Here is an 18,514-nt window from a genome sequence, read left to right as displayed (position 1 = left end):
ACAAAAAATTCCATTTCTGTATTTTTGTAATCCTCTGACTGCAATTCAAAAGAAAAAGGCTGTGCACATACATGCTTATTACTGCTCTTATTTACAATAGGAGGCTATTAGAATTTTTAATAGTCACTGATAAGAGAATAGGGTAATATTGAATGACAAGAGAATGATATCTCAACTTGGTGAACGCTTTTTTAAAAAAAATAAATTTTATTTATTTATTTTTTAGATTTTATTTATCTTTAGAAGAGAAGGGAAAGAGAGAGGGAGAGAAATGTCAGTGTATGGTTGCTTCTCATGTGTCCCATGCTGGAAACTGGCCCCTGCTGGGAAGTGGCTTGCAACCCAGGCATGTGCCCTGACTGGGAATCGAACCATGATCCTTTGGTTTGCAGGCCCGCGCTCAATCCACTGAGCTACACCAGCCAGGGCAGAACCTTCCTGGTGAACTCTTAAACATTCATTAAAACATGCAGATCACCCAGCAATATGAAAAAGTGTTTATGAAATGTCAAATGAGTATACTGTGTTTATAGTTGTGCTAGCATATATGTAGGAAAGTAAAAAATGGAAGGGAACATAAAAAGAGAAATAATTATTAACTCAGGGAAAAGGTTAACACATTCTCTTTCAATATTTAAAAAAATATTTTGTCAATATAAACAAAATTTACCTCTTAAAGTGTCAGTTAATGATACTAAGTTTTTGCACAGTAGTCATAAAATTGAATGTTAATTTGTGCTGTTTTTCCCTTGATATGAGAGTTATAAACTATAATTTTTGAAGTCTCACAGTGAATAGCAGTTTTCCATAAATATCTAAAAGTAATTACAGTAAAACTTTTTAAAATATAGCTTATTGATTATGCCATTACAGTTGTCCCATTTCTCCCCTTCACTCCCCTCTACCCTGCGCACCCCCTCCCACCCACATTCCCCTGCTTTAGTTCATGTCCATGTGTCATAAGTTCTTTAGCTTTTACATTTCCCATACTATTCTTGCCTTTCCCCTGTCTATTTTCTACCTACCATCTATGCTACTTATTCTCTGTACCTTTTCCCTCTCTTTCCTCCTCCGATTGCCCTGTTGCTAACTCTCCATGTGATCTCCATTTCTGTGGTTCTGTTGCTGGGGTCCAGCCTCGGCAGGGTTCAGGGTCCCTAAAGGATGGACGGTACAGGCGAATGAAGAGTCAAGACACCTGATTGGATGCCAGAGAACAGCCAGCCTCTGTGGGTCTGACTGAAGTCATAGAGTTTGATTTAGGCTTTATTTTTATAGAGATTGTTGTATAACATTAAAGGAACAGGTGCATAGCATATCAGTTAAGCAGAAAAAAATCAATACAGAGGTAACCAGGAAAAGTACAAGAATTTCCATAGTTTCAGTTATGTTAAACAAAAGTTGTTTTGACCGGGAGAACCATTAATCAGACAATTTGAACTAGCTCTACGTACAAAGTTTGAATGTTTTATTGTTTATTAAAGGTCTTAGAATTTGGCATGGGGCAAAAGTTACGCTAGACCGAGCAGAGATTAGGAAATTCATTAGAAGCCTTTGTGATGTCTAACTTAGCTATCTATCTTTCTGTCCAAAACGTTTCTCTATGTACTATGGACTCTAACTCCTTGGTAATTGTATCTACGTGCTTAGTTTATCGTATCTAACAAGCTTCTCCTGTTTCTTTGCCTACTAAATTCTAATTAAGGTAAAGGAGGGGCTGTTAATCCAGCAACTTTTAGACATTCAGGGGCTATTTCATTAGAGGGAACTTTGTTCTCTGGTCAAGAAATTATTTTGTACAACTTCATTGGAATTATGCAAATCAGTGAACCTGAAATACAGGTGTCTAATAATCCCACCACCTTTTGATCACCAAAACAAACTTGTAAGGAGAGATAGACGGGAAATCCAGCCACAGATGCCTCTGCCTTGCAGATGCATCTCAACCGTCCTGACCTTGTCAAGACACAGTTGCTGGCTGGCTCCTGACAGTTCTGTTCCTGTTCTAGTTGTTTGCTTAGTTTGTTTTTGTTTTTGTTTTTGTTTTAGATGTGGTTGTTAATAATTGTGAGTTTGCTGTCATTTTACTGTACACGTTTAACTTATCTTCTTTTTCTTAGATAAGTCCCTTTAACATCCCATATAATAAGGGCTTGGGGATGACCTTATCTGGGAAGCACTTTATCTGCCTTTCTATTCTAAACAAAAGCTTTTCCGGATAGAGCAATCTTGGATGTAGGTCCTTGCCTTTCGTGACTTGGAATACTTCTTTCCAGCCCCTTCTTGTCTGTAAGGTTTCTGTTGAAAAATCAGCTGATAGTCTTATGGATACTTCTTTGTAGGTAACTGTCCTCTTATCTCTTGCTGCTTCTAGGATTCTCTCCTTCATTATAATCTTGCCCAATGTAATTATGATGTGCCTCAGTGTGTTCCTCCTTGGGTCCACTTCTCTGGGACTCTCTGAGCTTCCTGGACTTCGTGGAAGTCTAGTTCCTTTGCCAGATTGAGGGAAGTTCTCCTTCATTATTTGTCCAGATAAGTTTTCTACTTGTTGCTCATTCTCTTCCCCTTCTGGTACCCCTATAATTTGGATGTTGGAACGTTTAAAGATGTCCTGGAGGTTCCTAAGCCTCTCTTCATTTTTTTGAATTCTTGTTTCTTCCTTTTTTTCTGTTTGGTTGTTTCTTTCTTCCTTCTAGTCCACTCTATTGATTTGAGACCCAATTTCCTTCCCATCACTATTGATTCCCTGTACGTTTTCCTTCATTTCACTTAGTGTAGTCTTCGTTTTTTTATCTAATTTGCCACCAAATTTAACCAGTTCTTTGAGCATATTGATTGATTACCAGTGTTTTGAACTGTGCATCTGATAGGTTGGCTATCTCTTCATCACTTAGTTGTATTATTTCTGGAGCTTTGATTTGTTGTTTTGTTTGGGCCCCTTTTTTTTGTCTTGACACACCTATTATATAGTGAGGGATGGAGCCTTAGGTGTTTACCAGGGTAGGGCAACTACATCACTGGGTTGTGATGCAATGTGTGAGGGAGGGGTTCGAGAGGGAACAATGGCGCTTGCTCCATTCTCTGCCGGATTTCAGTCACTTCCACCCAAGCAAATTGGGCCCTTTTGGTGCTGGTTTCTGGGTGGGTAGGCTTGTGTATGTTCTAGGACCCTGTGGGTGTCTCCAACGAACTCTCCTGTGAGGCTAGGATTCTCTCTCAGCACCTCAACCCCCACAGGTGTTTTTAGTCAGTGTTTTGAGGCTTTATTTCCCCAGAAACTGGAACCCTGGGTTGCATGGTCTGTCTCACTCCCCAGTTTTGCCTGGATTATCTGTGCCCGGTTCCGCAAGCTGCCGTGTGGGCTGTGTCCCTCCACAATCAGAGGCCTTGCTGTGTCTGCCTGCTGCCGCCTTTTGTGCCTGGGGTTTGCCAGCCACTGCTTTGCAGTGAGTCCTCTCTACCTGGCTGCCTGATTCCGCCCCTCCTACTGGTCTAGATGAATGTTACTTCTTTAATTCCTTGGTTGTCAGATTTCCATACAGTTTAATTTTCTATCAGTTCAATATTTTGTTTCTAAATTTTTGTTGTCTTTATTTTGGTTGTGCAAGGAAGCACGATGTGTCTACCTGTGCCTCCATCTTGGCCAGAAGTAGTAAAATTGAAATAACAGAGGCCATGTCTTTAATAATTTATAACTTTAGGTCATAAAGTGGCACAAGGCTAGACATTTAAATATCTTTTCCTAATTCAGAGCAGGTTATTTGCAGTTTATACACTTTATTTGGTTTTAAGAAATCAGTTCTCATTATTTGTTCCAAACAGTGTTTTGGAATTTATTTGGTTTTGGAACAGTCCATTGGAATTTTAATCAATGGCTTCATAGCATAGTAAAGAATTGCCAGGTGTGCTAAGGACTGAGAGGAGTGTGCAGATCTCAACAGAGTGCTTCTGGGGGAGGTGCTGTGGGATTGGAGGTAGGGTAGGGCTGGTATGAAGGAAGAACCCAGTTTTACTCTTTCTACATGTGATGGCTTTAATTTATTTCATATGGTGTTTTTGTATGTTTGTTGTATATTTTAAATTATTTAATTCCTGTTAATGTTCTGTGAGCCAGATTCCAGTTTCAATTCTGTCAATTAAAGTATTTTTAGGGTGAATAATCTGCTATGAAATGTAAGGTCTATTTTTCTCTCCTTTTTTGAAATATAATTTATCTTTTCTGTTCCAAAATAATTTGTGGCAAGATAACTTTTACTTTATATTTTGGCTTAGAAGTAATGTATTATTGTGTGTATTAATTTTGACATGCTGTCCTTACTTCAGGATTAATTTTATGTTCTCCCAAAAGTTTAATTTGATACTTATTGAAATTACCTGTTTGTATATTAAAGCAATTTTTACATGTATATATTGGTGTCCTAAATTCATTAGTCATTTAACCTCATGCCTGTATGCCATTTTGATCTGCATAAGATCAAAATGATCTGCATAAAATGAAATATATATATATTCCCCCCCCAGAGATTTGGATTCTTACAGGTTTTTTTTTTACCTTACACTGTATGTTGAGGCTGCAATTAAATAGCTTGATTTGTTAGCATTTGTAAAATAAATAGTCCAACGTTAAGTTAACCTAAAATTTTTTGTGTAATTCTTCTCTGTCTTTTAAAATTCAGGCCCTGCTGGTTCTTCATCAGTTGGATAGCATTGATTTGTGGAACCCCGATGCTCCTGTGGAAACATTTTGGGAAATTAGGTATATGCACTTTTATTTTTTAATCTAATTGAAAATTTATTTTGTATTTATTTTTCTCTTTAAATATTAACACTCTAGTACTTGGTTTATTATATAACTTGATTCACTTACATCTCCAGAGGTTTTTGATTTTGTTTTTTATTTGATTTGAAATTACAAATTAGATTGTTTCTTGTTTTAACTGTGGGAATGATGTCACAGTAAGAAAAGTAAATTTCTAAAAACAGTGTTAAATTTTATTACCCAACCACAAGTACTGTTATTTGGTCTGTTCTTTTTATTTCCCATTTCTTTATAGTAACAACTGTGTTTTAAATTGACTTTGTGCAGTTACAAGCTTAGAGTTTTAAAATTTTGTAATGTTGATAGTTTCACATTTTTAAAACTATGTCATAAGTTGTCAAAAATACCAGTGTTTTTGATGAATTAATAATAAACATCTGCTTACAAGGCAGAAACATACAGAATTTTATAATTTTCTAGGTTTATAAATTATTACCTTTTAATGAACACAAAGGCAATAAATACATTGAAGGAAATTTAGCCTCTGGTTTTGTCATTATCTTATCATAGAAGTGAGTGCACCAAGTCACTCGGCAGCTACGTTAAACCCTTCACTCTAGAGCAGTGCTCTTCAATAGCAATGTAATGTAAACCACATACTTACTTTAAAATTTTCCAGTTGCTGCACTAAAAAGTAAAAAGCAGGTAAAATTAATTTTAATATATTTTTAGCCCGGTATAGAAGTCTAAAATATTATTTCAACATGAGATAATATTGAAATATTATTTTAATGTAAAAGTTATTAAGGAGATGTTTTACATTCCTTTTTTCATAAAGTCTTTAAAATTTGGAGTGTGTTTCACACTTACAGCACATTTCAGTTTGTACAAGCTACATTTCAAGTGCTCAGTAGCCACGTGCGGTAGCTGGCTGGTGGGTACTATGTCGGACACTACAGCTTCAGAGCAGGGATCAGCAAACTTATTCTCTGAAAGGCCAGGTAGTAAATAGTTTAGGTTTTGTGGGCCAGATGGTCTCTGCCATGACTATTCATTATACTGTTGGTGCACGTAAGTGGCCACAGACTGCATTTAAGTTAATGTGGCCATGTTCCCCTTAAAACTTTATCTGCAAAAGCAAACGGGGCTGGGTGTGGCCTGTGTGCAATTGTTTGAAGACCCCAGCTCCAGAGCCCTGGGTTTGCCTACAGTTTGTTTCTGTACATGTGGTCCGTTATTTGTTCCCAAGTCCTCCACAAAGATTAGATGCGTGGATGAAATAATTGGGAGTTTGGGGAGTAGCAAGTTTAGCAGTAGTTGATTTTTTTTTTATGTAATCTGTATACTTTTTCCCTTTTCCACGTTTTGATAACCATTTCTCTGAAATTCCAGAACAGAAAATAAGTTTGTCTAAACTTGTGCCCATTATGAGGAAATGTCACTCTTATGTACCAATCATATATGTATTAGATTATTTATTGACAATACTGGTAACAATGAACGTTATGTTATTGCAGCTCACAAATGCTTTTTTATATCTGCAAGAAATTAACGAGCCATCAAATGCTTAGTAGCACAGAAATTCTCAAATGGTTGCGGGAAATTTTGATCTGCAGGAATAAATTTCTTCTTAAAAATAAGGTAAGCAAAATAACATCTTTAAAAGAGGAAGAATATATGGGATTGTAATGGGAAGAAATTAAGGAAGTGTTTAGTTTATTTTAGCTCCTCCCTCCTACAAACTCTTTAAGGGAAATATATGTGTAGAGAACAGTGGCTAACAAATCAACATTTAAAAAATTATTCTGAGGCTTTGGTCTCTGAGTCACAATCCTGATTAATTTAATTAAATTAAGCAGGTCTCTGGGGAGGCCTAGGAGAAGTGTGGGCTGCTGTAACCAAAGTAGATTGAGAGAGAGTCTTCTTCATTAGGGTCAAGTAAAAAGTTTGATTCTGAACTTTCAAAGCATAGTGACAAGGTTTTGGGGGATAAAGAAGAGCCTTAGATTTCTTTTAGTATACATCAATCATTTTCTATAATTAGACAATTAAAATTCTGTTATGGCTTAGTTTTAGGGATGCTTGATTCAATGAATTTTTATTTATTTATAGAATCAGAGCTATGAGAAATCTTAAATGTAACTAACTCATGTGCTTTTAAGTTTACCATACCGTTTGCTAAATTTTCTTTGTTTAGAATTAGGCTAGTGGTAAATTGGGTTTATTCATATCTGGTTTATTTTACTGTGTTAATATAGTGGAACTTGGCATTACACTTATATCTTGGTACTTGTCAGCTTCAGAACTTGTCAAACTCTGTACTCGTCACATTTTGACATGAAAAAAAAGGTTCAGCACTTGGTGCTTGCTCGGGACTCATCATACTCCTAGAACTTATATGAGTCACGATGGTGCCCTGCAAGAGAGAATACTTCATCATTTGGTACTTGTTGGTTTAGGCATTCATCACAAGTTTTGGAACAAATTAACAATGAGTCCTGAGGTACCACTGTATTCCTAAAATAAGGAAGGATATTAGACTTCAGAGTTTCATGCCCTTGGCTATGACACCACATTCTCCAGAATACAAGCATTAGTAATCCAGTAATTAATTTGTACTACTATGGTCAGTAAAGTCACTCTTGTGACACAGTTGGCATGCATTCAAGAGTAAATTACTGCTCCAGAGGAACTTAATCTCAAAGAGTCAATTCCAATTATCCTGGCATGGAAGAGAATAAAATCTTCTGGGAGAAAATCTTTAGAAGTCATTTTTAATTGACTGAGAAGTGCATGTTAATGTTTTACTTGTGTCCATGTTAGATTGAGAAATGTTCATTTATATTTCTAGGGTCTGTTTCTAATAATTTGAAGGGTAGAAAATTGAGAATCATTCAAAGATTTTGAGCAAACATTATTTGTCAGTTTCTAGTGCATGTTCCCCAAAGTGGGAGATAGGACTTGGGAGGAGAGGTTTCCCAGGGTGGTCTCAAACAGGCAGACAACTCATGTTCATAAGTATTTATTTCTCTGGGTTATCAGTGCTTCTGAAAGGCTCACTTATTTCTTCTTTCTAGCAGGCAGATAGAAGCTCCTGTCACTTTCTATTCTTTTATGGGGTAGGATGTGACATTCCTTCAAGTGGAACTACCAGTCAGATGGCCGTGGATCATGAAGAGTTACTCCGTACTTATACTCCTGGAGCCTCTCTCCGGAAGGGGAAAGGGAACACATCCCTGGTAAGCAGCTTCCTTTGTTGTTTGCCTGTATCGTCATCTGTGCTCTGTGTATTTTTCTGAGTGAATTTGGTAAATCTCAGTGAGGTCAATACAGCATGGCAGAGAACTGCTCAGGTTCTGGTTCTAGCACAATTCTTTGTGCTAGAGCTCACCTCAACCCGAGGTGAGCTCCTGACATCTCTGTGACTTCAATTCCTTAATTTTAAAGTGAGGGAAATAATGATTTGTGTTCCAGCATTGTTGTAAGGATTAAATGGGGTCACATGTAAGCTGTATTTGATTAAGTATTTGACACTTATGAGATATAACTGACAGCTATGATTATTATAAATGTCCACTCCATAAGAAAGGCCATTCAAACCCCAGAAGTTTAAAAGTTGTACCAGCTCTAAAAAGTACAAATTTACTGGGAGAAAAAAAACATTTTGCTTCATGTTATAAGTAAATGTTTCTGTGATTTTTGTTTGTGTGTGATTCCTTTTGAAAATAAACCATAGTATAAGCAAACAAAATCATTAGAGAATAGCTTTATTTTTTTTCAGACTAAAGCTTTTTTAATCCCTAATTTTGAATATAACAGTGTAACAACTAAATGGCATAGCATTTACAGTTGTCTACTTCACCTGCAGAATTTGCATTTGTTTCCTAAATGAGGATGTCTCTCTTTTATGCTTTGGGAATATGTAATCCAGAATCAAGTATAACTTCTATAGCAATGTTTAGTTCTTGTTTGTGCCTGCATTTCAGTCTTGAATGTACTTATTTCTTCCCTGCAGTAGACAGAATTTCCTGTTATTTCTTCTTCCTTTGTCATAATTGACTGGGAGGTGACTTACATTTTTATGTAGGTTTATGTTATGGATGTTGACTTTTGTCCATGTTAGACTTAATCTACATTTCTGGAATCTAGACGAGGATACTAATTATTCAGTTGGAAATTGGACAGATAGTAGCATTATGTTGGTCCAAATTATCTTATTTTTAATTCACACAAGATAATTGGAGGCTTGAAAATTCCTATCGTGATGAAAGGGGAAAGCTCTTGGGGGTTATTGTGTACGTGCATTGTGCACAGTTTGTTACATTGCTGGATTTTGTAAATGATCTACATTGAACATACATGCTTCCACCCCTGACTCTCAGGATAGTGCAGCTGGGTGCAGTGGAACCCCACCAATATGCCGACAGGCCCAGACCAAACTGGAGGTGGCCCTGTACATGTTTCTGTGGAGCCCTGACACTGAAGCTGTTCTGGTTGCCATGTCCTGTTTCCGCCACCTCTGTGAGGAAGCGGATATCCGGTGCGGGGTGGATGAAGTGTCCGTGCACAACTTCTTGCCCAACTATAATACATTCATGGAATTTGCCTCTGTGAGCAATATGATGTCAACGGGTAAGTATGGCTAATGTTTTTCCCACTCAGTCTGCCCTGAATCAAATGATATCTGATTGTGCTAGGAATGTAGGGATGTATTTAAGATGATGACTTTGCAGGATTAAAGGACTGATTCAAAAACTTACCAGAAGTTCTTTTCTGTACAGGTAAGGTGAAAATAAATAGCATTTGAAATAAACTGTTAATGTCTCATTGATTTTTTCTTATGATCTACATTTGTTTAAAAAGTGACAGTATAAATTGCTGGCAATTATATGTTATATAAATTACTTGGCCTGAATTGTATACAGGGTGAGACAAAAGTAGGTTTACAGTTGTGAGTACCCAAAACACAATTTATTCTTGTATTATTTATTAATTATTCTATTAATTTCCATACGAACAACTGTAAACCTGCTTTTGCCCTACCCCATATAATGAAGTTTTAAACACATTGTCACATTTTGAAAAAATAAGTGGGAATAGCTATTTTATGGTGTGGACATTTGTGAAATCCAAATGAGAAATACCTTTTTCTGTGAGGGAGGTAGAGGAAGTGTTCGGCTTTATCATTTGAGGAGTTTGCCTCCGACTTTGCCTCTTTGTTGGGCTTGCCAGGTTCCCCATTGGCAAACAGGGCTATAAGTGCAATAAGTTGATTTCCTGTTGTCTTCATTTAGGAAGAACAGCCCTTCAGAAAAGAGTGATGGCACTACTCAGGCGCATTGAGCATCCCACTGCAGGGAATACTGAGGTGTGTATGCCCTCAGCAACAGAGCTTTCCTCCCAGGCCCCCACCTTCAGTTTTAAAAGCCTCACGTTACGTGTATGTGACCCGGGATAGCTTTTGAAGCAAATCTAAGTTACGTGCGTATTACCAGTAGGATATTATGTTTATGAAGAGCACCATGTTTGAGGCTGGCTGTCACTGATTGATTTAGCTCTAGGTTTAAAGTTGCTTTCACTTGGTAATTGCCTTCATTTTAGGCTTGGGAAGATACACATGCAAAATGGGAACAAGCTACAAAACTAATCCTCAACTATCCAAAAGCCAAAATGGAAGATGGCCAGGTGAGTTTCTAAAGTTGATTTTTATTTATTAATGATCTACTAAACGTATAACATTAGTAATCTTTTGTAAGTTACTCTTAGTATATATAATAAGCGTATAGTTGTCTTAAGACTATTATAGTTGTTGTAAGGCTATAGGCTATAGTTGTCTTAAGCATATAGTTGTGGTTCATCTAAATCTGTACTGTCTAGTGTGGTAGCCACTAGCTACATGTGGCTACTTAAATTAAAGTTTAACATAAATTAATTAAAATGAAATGCAATTAAAATTCAGTTTCTCAGTTGCAAAGTAGTTACATTTTAAGGGCTCAATAGGCACATGTGGCAAACGGCCACTCGGTTGAACTGCACAGGTGTAAATGTTTCCATCGTTGCAGAAACATCAGACAGCACGGACCTGGGGATGATTTGTGGTAGAGACCGTTCCTTTACCCTCCTTCTTTCTCTTTCTCCATCAGGGTATTTCACAGAATTGTCAGAAAAGTAGAAACAGAAGTACAGAAAAATAAATTAAAATTGGAGCAATGAATTTTACTGTTTTATTAAATATTCTAATTAAGAGATCTGGTGGGTGGACAATTTGATCCTATAGGTTAAATGAAATTTTAAAACTTAAACATTTAATTGATCAGCTGTTACATGTTACCCTGGAAATTAATACGTAATTGGTATTTGTACCTATCTGATTTGTAATGACCGTAAAGCTGGTTAGTCTCCTATTGCTTTATTCCTGTCAAGGTTAATTAGGACAAGAAAAAAGTATGTTTTTGTGAAGCAAATGTGTACCTATTATCATTATTTGTAGATGATATGTGGCTTTAGAATGAAAGCCCTCCTTGCCCCTTTGGTAACTTTTATTGAGCTATAAGTCACATATTGTACAGTCCATCCATTTAAAATGTACAGTTCAGTGGTTTTTAATATAGTCACAGAGTTGTGCATCCATCACCATAATTTTAAAACTTCATAATCTTTAGTTACCGATTCACTAATTTCCCTTTTCTTCCTTCCCCCCAACCCGTCCCTCTCCCATGAGTCCTAGGCAACCAGTAATTTGCTTTCTGTCTCCGTAGATTTGCCTGTTCTTGACATTTCATGTAAATGGAATAATGCAGTGTGTGGGTTTCTTGTGACTTTTCTTTTTCTGCCTACTTGGAATAGTATTTACAAGGTTCATTCATGCTAATCAAAGCTTTTTAAAATATATCAATGGCTCTTTAAAAATGTATGTGGCAATCTTAAGTCTGGAATTTTTTTGCTTTATTTTTTCATCTTAGACATTATTATTATTATTTTTAGACATTATTTTTTTTAAGCCTAATAAAATTATCTGTAAATTTAAGTGACAATTTAGGATATTAGGTAGTGAACATACCTGTGCAACCAGCACCCACATCAAGAAGTATTAATCAGCATACAAGAAACCTTCATTGTGTTTCTTCATCATTAACAGCCCAAGAGAAACCATAATTCTGACTATTAAATAGAATACTGTGTTTTTAAACTTTATACAAATGGAATAATAGAGATATACTCTCTTATATCTGGCTTCTTTCCCTCAACATTGTGAAATTCATCCATAGTATTCCATGAAGTTGTAGTTCATTCATTGTTACTGCTATATAGTATTTCATCCAACAAACAATGTACAATTTTTGTTTCAACTCATTTTGGTAATTGGATGGCTATACAAAAACATTTAGTCATTTTAAATAGTGCTGTTATGAACAATCTTTTTAAAATTATATTTTATTGATAATGCTATTACAGTTGTCCTGATTTTTCCCCTTTTATCCCACCTCTCCCAGCCCTGCCCCACTCCCTCAGGCAATACCCCAACATTGTGTATGTCCATGGGTCATGTGTATAAGTTCTTTGGCTACTCCATGTCCTGTACTGTACTGTACATCCCCCTGGCTGTTCTGTAACTACCTATTTGTACTTAATCCCTCCCCCTCTTCACCCATTCTCCACACCCCCTCCCATCTGACAACCATGGAAATGCTCTCTGTATCCCATGATTCTGTCTCTGTTCTTGTTTACTTAGTTTGTTATTTAGATTCAATTATTCATAGATTTGTATTTTTTACCATTTTATTGTTCATAATTTTGATCTTTTTTCTTAAATAAGTCTTTTTAACATTTCATATAGTAATGGTTTGGTGATGATGGACTCCTTTAGTTTTTTCTTGCCTGGGAAGCTCTTTATCTGCCCTTCAATTCTAAACGATAGCTTTGCTGGGTAGAGCAGTCTTGGCTGTAGGTCCCTGATTTTGAATTTTTTTTTTTTAAGATTTTATTTATTTATCTTTTAGAGGGAAAGGGAAGGGAGAGGGAGAGAAACATCAATGTATGGTTGCCTTTCGTGCGTCCTCTGCAGGGAACTGGCCTGCAACCCAGGAATGTGCCCGCACCGGGAATCGAACCGCAATTGTCTGGTTCGCAGGCCCGTGCTCAATCCACTGTGAATATTTCTTGCCAATCCCTTCTAGCCTGCAAAGTTTCTTTTGATATATCAGCAGTGGTCTTATGGGAACTCCTCTGTAGGTAACTAACTACTTTTCTCTTGTTGCTTTTAAGATTCTCTCTATCCTTAGCCTTTGGCATTTAATTACGATGTGTCTTGGAGTGGGCCTCTTTGGGTCCAACTTTTTGGGGGCTTTTGATGCTTCTGGACTTGCATGTCTATTTCCATCACCAAATTAGGGAAGTTTTCTTTCATTATTTTTCAAATAGATTTTCTATTTCTTGCTCTTTCTTTTCTCCTCTGGCACCCCTATGATATGAGTGTTGGATATCTTGAAGTTGTCCCAAAGGCTTCAAGATCTTCAATACTATCCTCATTTTTAGGATTCTTTTTTCTTCTTGTTCTGATTTGTTGTTTTTTGTTTACTAATGTTCCAAATCATTGATTTGATTCTTGATTTCATCCACTCTGTTGTTGTTTCCCTGTAAATTGTTCTTTATTTCACTTAGTGTATCCTTTGTTTCTGACTGGATCTTTTTTATGCTGTTGAGGTCCTCACTAAGTTCCTAGAGCATCCTTATAACCAGTGTTTTGAACTCTGAATCTGATAGATTACTTATTTCCATTTCACTTAGCTCTTTTTCTGGAGTTTTGATCTGTTCTTTCATTTGGGCCATGTTTATTTTGTCTCCCTCTGTTTGTTTCTGTGTATTAGGTAGAGCTGCTTTGATTCTGTTGTCTTGTGGCTTAACGCAGTAGGTGCCTTGTAGGGTCCAGTGGTACAGCCTCCCAAATCATTCCAGCTGGATACTCAAGGTTCATCCTTCATGTGTGCTGAGGACACCCTCCTCTTATAGTTGAGCCCTGGTTGCTGTTGCCAGATCAGTGGGAGGGATTTACCCAGGCCAGTCACTGCAAGGACTGGCCGTGACCAGTTATCACCAACCTCTGCCTTGTGTGGAAGATTCGCTGTGAAGGGAGAAGGGTGGCGGTACTCTGATGTGGTCTATAGCTAGCTGTCCACCGGGTGCGCTGGCCCGGAGACCAAAGTAAGCTTCAGTTTGTGTTTTTCCTGGGGCCACCCTGACTGAGCTATGAAGCAATCCGAGGTAGCGGCTACTTGTATTGGGCTTGGAGATACCTAGGCAAAGCCAAGTTGTGAATGTAGGCTGGCCGCTGTTAGTGCTGGGCCTGAAGCTCACTGAGGCCAGCTGTTGCTTGTTTGAGAGGATTTAGGAAGTTGTCAGCAGGAGTCAGGACCAGCCATTCATATGGAATAGCATCTTGGGTGGGCCCATAAGTTGGGTGGGGTGGAGTCTCTGGAGATTTCCAGTGTTAGTAAGGTTGATGGAGTCTCAGATATGGCACCAGCTTGCTGGCTCTGTGGCTTTGTGGAGAAAGGTTAGAAAAAGGGACAGTGGCTTCTGTTAGCCTTGATGCCAGATACTTCAGTTTCTCTCGGTATGCTGCTGGTGCCTTTTGAGCTGCTACCTCAGTGCTGGAGCTCAGAGGGAGTGAATCTGAGTAGGTGAGTCTGTGTAGGAGTTCTTTAAGAGGAACTGCTTGGGACTCCAGAGTTTCTTCCACCAACCAAATTCCCAGTAGTTTTTTACAGCCAGAAGTTGTAGGGACTTATCTTCCTGACACTGGAACCTTGGGCTATGGGACCTGGTGTGGGGCTGCAACTCCTCACTTCCCATATATCCCTCCCGAAGTTTTATCCACCACATGTGTGGGACCAGCCCACTGTGTCTGTGCTCCTCTTTGGAGTCTGGATGGAGGTGGTTTCTTTAAATCTGTTGTTGTCATTCTTCCATTCAACTCGATTACTGACTGTTCTGAGTGATGGTTGTTGCATATTTTAGTTGTAATTTGTGTGATGAGGTGAGCCATGTCTGCCAACTGAACATTCTTAAATGTGTCTTTTGGTGACTATCTTAGGATGTCCATACTTAGCAGTGGAATTGCTGGGTCATCGGGCATGCAGATGTACATGCAGGGAATATAAATTATTACAGCCACTTTTAAAAACCATTTATTGGTGTCACAAAGACTTTAAAAAGACAATTTACGTTTTACAAGTAACTGTTATTATACTTATGTAAATAATGAAATATCATCCAGCCATTTAAAGCTTTCTTTTTAAAGAATATGTGCCAAATGAGGTATTTGCTCCATTAACAGAAGTCTATTTAAGGTTACCTACACCTGCATGAACAAACAGTTTTTCTATTGTGATTGTTCAAATTATAGCCCTTTAGAACAGAGTCACAGAAATGGAGATCACATGGAGGGTTATCAGTTGGTGGAGAGAGGGAGAATGGGGGGAAAAGGTACGAGGAATAAGAAGCATAGGCAGGCACAAAATAGATGGGGAGGTTAAAAATACTATAGGAAATTGACAAGCCAAGGAACTTATATGCACGACCCATGGGCATGAACTGTGGGGTGGGGAATGCTGGAGGGTGACGGGTATGGTGCAGAGAGCAGGGGAGGGGGATAAGGAGGAGGGAAAAATTGAGACAACTGTAATAGCATAATCAGTAAAATATACTTAAAAATTATAGCCCTGTAGGGCCCTGGCTGGTGTAGCTCAGTGGATTGAGCACAGGCCTGCGAACCAGACAATCGCAGTTCGATTCCCAGTCAGGGCACATGCCGGGGTTGCAGGCCGGTTCCCTGCAGGCCAGTTCCCAGCAGGGGATGCACGAAAGGCAACCATACATTGATGTTTCTCTCCCTCTCTCCTTCCCTTCCCCTCTAAAGATAAATAAATAAAATAAAGTAAAAAATTATAGCCCTGTAACGACCAAAGTAGAAAATAAATTATTACATAAACTTTTTCTGATTCAGTTAGGTAAAAAGAAAATATATTGAAGCACTTAAATATTTCATTAAGTTAGATATACAGGTCTAGGCAGAGGTAACCTGAAAACATTAATATAATATATTCAATAAATACCTGCATTTGCTACATCAACAAATGGAACAACATTATTAGAATGGTATAAGACAAGGGAAAATTGACATTGTACCCACCAACCAAAACTGACAATGAAGAAACTTGTAATCATTTGAGCTCCAATAAGAAGTATAAATATACAGAAGTCACACTGAAGAAAAACCCACAAACCTGATTCTTCAGACACTACAGACATCTTAGACACAAAAGATCCACCCAGGCAGAAGAACAATGGCATTATCAAAATCTTTATATTTCAGCTTAAGTTTAACTTCATGTACCTTATTTAATTTCCTTTATATATAATGACAGTTTAAGAATATTTCACTGTCATTTGAAAACAGAGTAATCACCACTGTGTTCCCAGAGTCAAGAAGAGAATAAGAATTACTATTTCTTTGTTTCTGTTGGAGGGACTCTAATTAACAGTGCCAGAAAGTGCTACATAAAAAGTGAGACTAGGTGATAAAATATGAACCCTGTAAGGGAAATGTATTTAAACCTACTATGAAAATCACAATTACAAAAAAAAATTAGGTTGGGGATGGTATATTAAATGCTTCAAATCTAAGTCAATAAGAGTACACAAAATGAACTTTGACTAATGCATAAAAAATTTTAATTCCTGTTTATCTCTTGTTTTCTAAAATTATAAGGGAACATTCTGCAAGTGAATAAGAGTACACAAAATGAACTTTGACTAATGCATAAAAAATTTTAATTCCTGTTTATCTCTTGTTTTCTAAAATTATAAGGGAACATTCTGCAAATCTCATTCAGATCTGTCTGTCCATAAACCAACATGCTAAGGAGCAGAGTCGTTTCTCTGCTTCATTTATTAAGCCTTCAGGAAGATTAATTGCACCGTCATCTTGGACTGTATCAGACAACAAAGTGTTTCCTTTTTTGCAAACATCCAAATTCATGGCTGTCACAGCATCACTGTTGAATTGATGTTTATGAACTGCAGGCCCCTGACTAAGATGTTCATGGTAAATAGGTACTAAATTGGGAAAATGGTTTTGGAGATGAGATGTTAGTTCTGCATTTGAATTAATCTGAACTGGTTCTTTTTCACACCCACATTTGTTACCATCAAAATCAACTATATTTTTTTCCTAATTTTGCACTGACCTGGCAGTTATTGCAACGGGCATAATTTGCACTTGGCATATAATCATATTTGTCCATCCATCATGGTTGTGGTGGAGGTGGTGATGCTGTGGACTAATAAATTGCTGACAAATAATCTATTCCCAGTGTGTGTAATGCAAGGGTGTTGAGTTACTTGTGCTACATGAGCAGCAATCATTCCCCCTGACATATTATGTTCCAGGTCTTCAGAGTGTCAACAGGCATCTAACATTTGTACTCATCTATCTGTCAGTAGTATCAACTCAGTATTAAAAACCAGGTCCTTTCTTGTTCCACTGCTTGTCCCACTTGTTTCTGATGGGCCACGGGCATCTCCTAGGCAAGTGTTTGTTAGACTTTCTAACTTTCTGATATGAAGGTCTGTATCACAGCTAGTTTCAGGGGCATTGAGACCATGATCATTATCTCCAGTTTCTTTTTTAAGTTCTCTGACTGGGCTTCACTGCCAGGGTTCCCAGATGACTGGCTTACATGGTCAGAATTCACATCGTTGCTGGATCCATCACTGAGTCCCTGGCTGCTACCAGGACCACTGTTTCTGTCTTCATGGTGTTGTCAGTTTCTTCAGAACTTCCTTGCATGGATTCATGTGTCTCAGAGTTGCTGTTGTACATGTTTGATTCTGTTAATAAGTTGCTCATTCATTTCAATGTCACTGCCTCCATTTTGATAGGTTTCACTAATATCACTGCTTTGAGGTAACTGAGGTGATAGAGCTGCTCCTCTGTCTCTTTCTTATTTCCAGTGGGAAGATTAGCATTTAATGAAGATGCAAAAGTACTCTAGATAGCTGAGCCTCAACTGCTGTTAGTGCAATATTCCATGATGCTTTAAATAATATCCATGCCAAGTACTCTGTCTCTTCAGTTTCGATATTTGGCTTGAGAGCTGAGACTGAATTAAAGATATGTCTAAGTGGTGCTGGATTCAGATTCTTGACGAGTGAGGGAAATAAGTCATGTCCATGCCAAGTACAGCTGCGCTACAGTCCAAATGTAGTCAGTATGCTGAGTACTCAGTTTGCCCTTCCACTACCACAAAATGCAAAATAACTTTGATAATCTCAGCATGCAAATTTGGTCCAAATATATGCTCTACCACATTGTTGCTGCAAAGCCAAACTGCTACTTCTTTTGCAGTGGATGTTTTCGGGTCGGATACTAATGGTTCATTATTGTACACAGCACTAAAGGTATGAAGTCGATTTGTATTCTGACTTGGTCCGGCCAACCTCATAGTCAAAGTAGGAGACACAGAGTACTTAACTGCAAGGTCTAGGCTTTCTTTATCAAAGCACTGTGTTGTAGCCCGTGGTTCTTCCACTGTGCTCCACATTAAGTCAGCCATGTCACAAGCCACACTCTGTCTTAACTCCTGATCAGAGAGCTTGCATCAATACTTGATCACATAGGTCTTGCAAGGGATAATGTGCTGCACCAAAGCATGGGTGTATGCCATATTCTAATAGGTACAGTTGTATTAA

The 18,514-nt window shown here is 37.8% G+C and overlaps 1 protein-coding gene across 8 annotated transcripts in view; it reads left to right on the top strand.

The window, feature by feature from the left end:
* NF1 (neurofibromin 1) overlaps window positions 1-18,514 on the top strand; it is a 234,233-nt gene that overhangs the window by 88,225 nt on the left and 127,494 nt on the right. For 7 of the 8 annotated variants that reach the window (XM_053655762.1, XM_053655756.1, XM_053655764.1 and 4 more), the window contains 6 exons: window positions 4,680-4,759; window positions 6,280-6,403; window positions 7,840-8,001; window positions 9,145-9,394; window positions 10,057-10,130; window positions 10,364-10,447. In XM_053655762.1, coding sequence (XP_053511737.1) covers window positions 4,680-4,759; window positions 6,280-6,403; window positions 7,840-8,001; window positions 9,145-9,394; window positions 10,057-10,130; window positions 10,364-10,447 — 774 coding nt within the window. The remainder of the gene's footprint in view (window positions 1-4,679; window positions 4,760-6,279; window positions 6,404-7,839; window positions 8,002-9,144; window positions 9,395-10,056; window positions 10,131-10,363; window positions 10,448-18,514) is intronic. The other variant, XM_053655754.1, reaches the window with a different exon arrangement.

This window comes from Artibeus jamaicensis, unplaced genomic scaffold (assembly GCF_021234435.1).
Source record: "Artibeus jamaicensis isolate MK-2021 breed Jamaican fruit bat unplaced genomic scaffold, CSHL_Jam_final contig_1998, whole genome shotgun sequence".
In the NCBI taxonomy this organism is placed as follows: Eukaryota; Metazoa; Chordata; class Mammalia; order Chiroptera; family Phyllostomidae; genus Artibeus; species Artibeus jamaicensis.
Note: the sequence above shows the minus strand (reverse complement) of the source record. Positions and strands in the feature narration are given on the sequence as shown.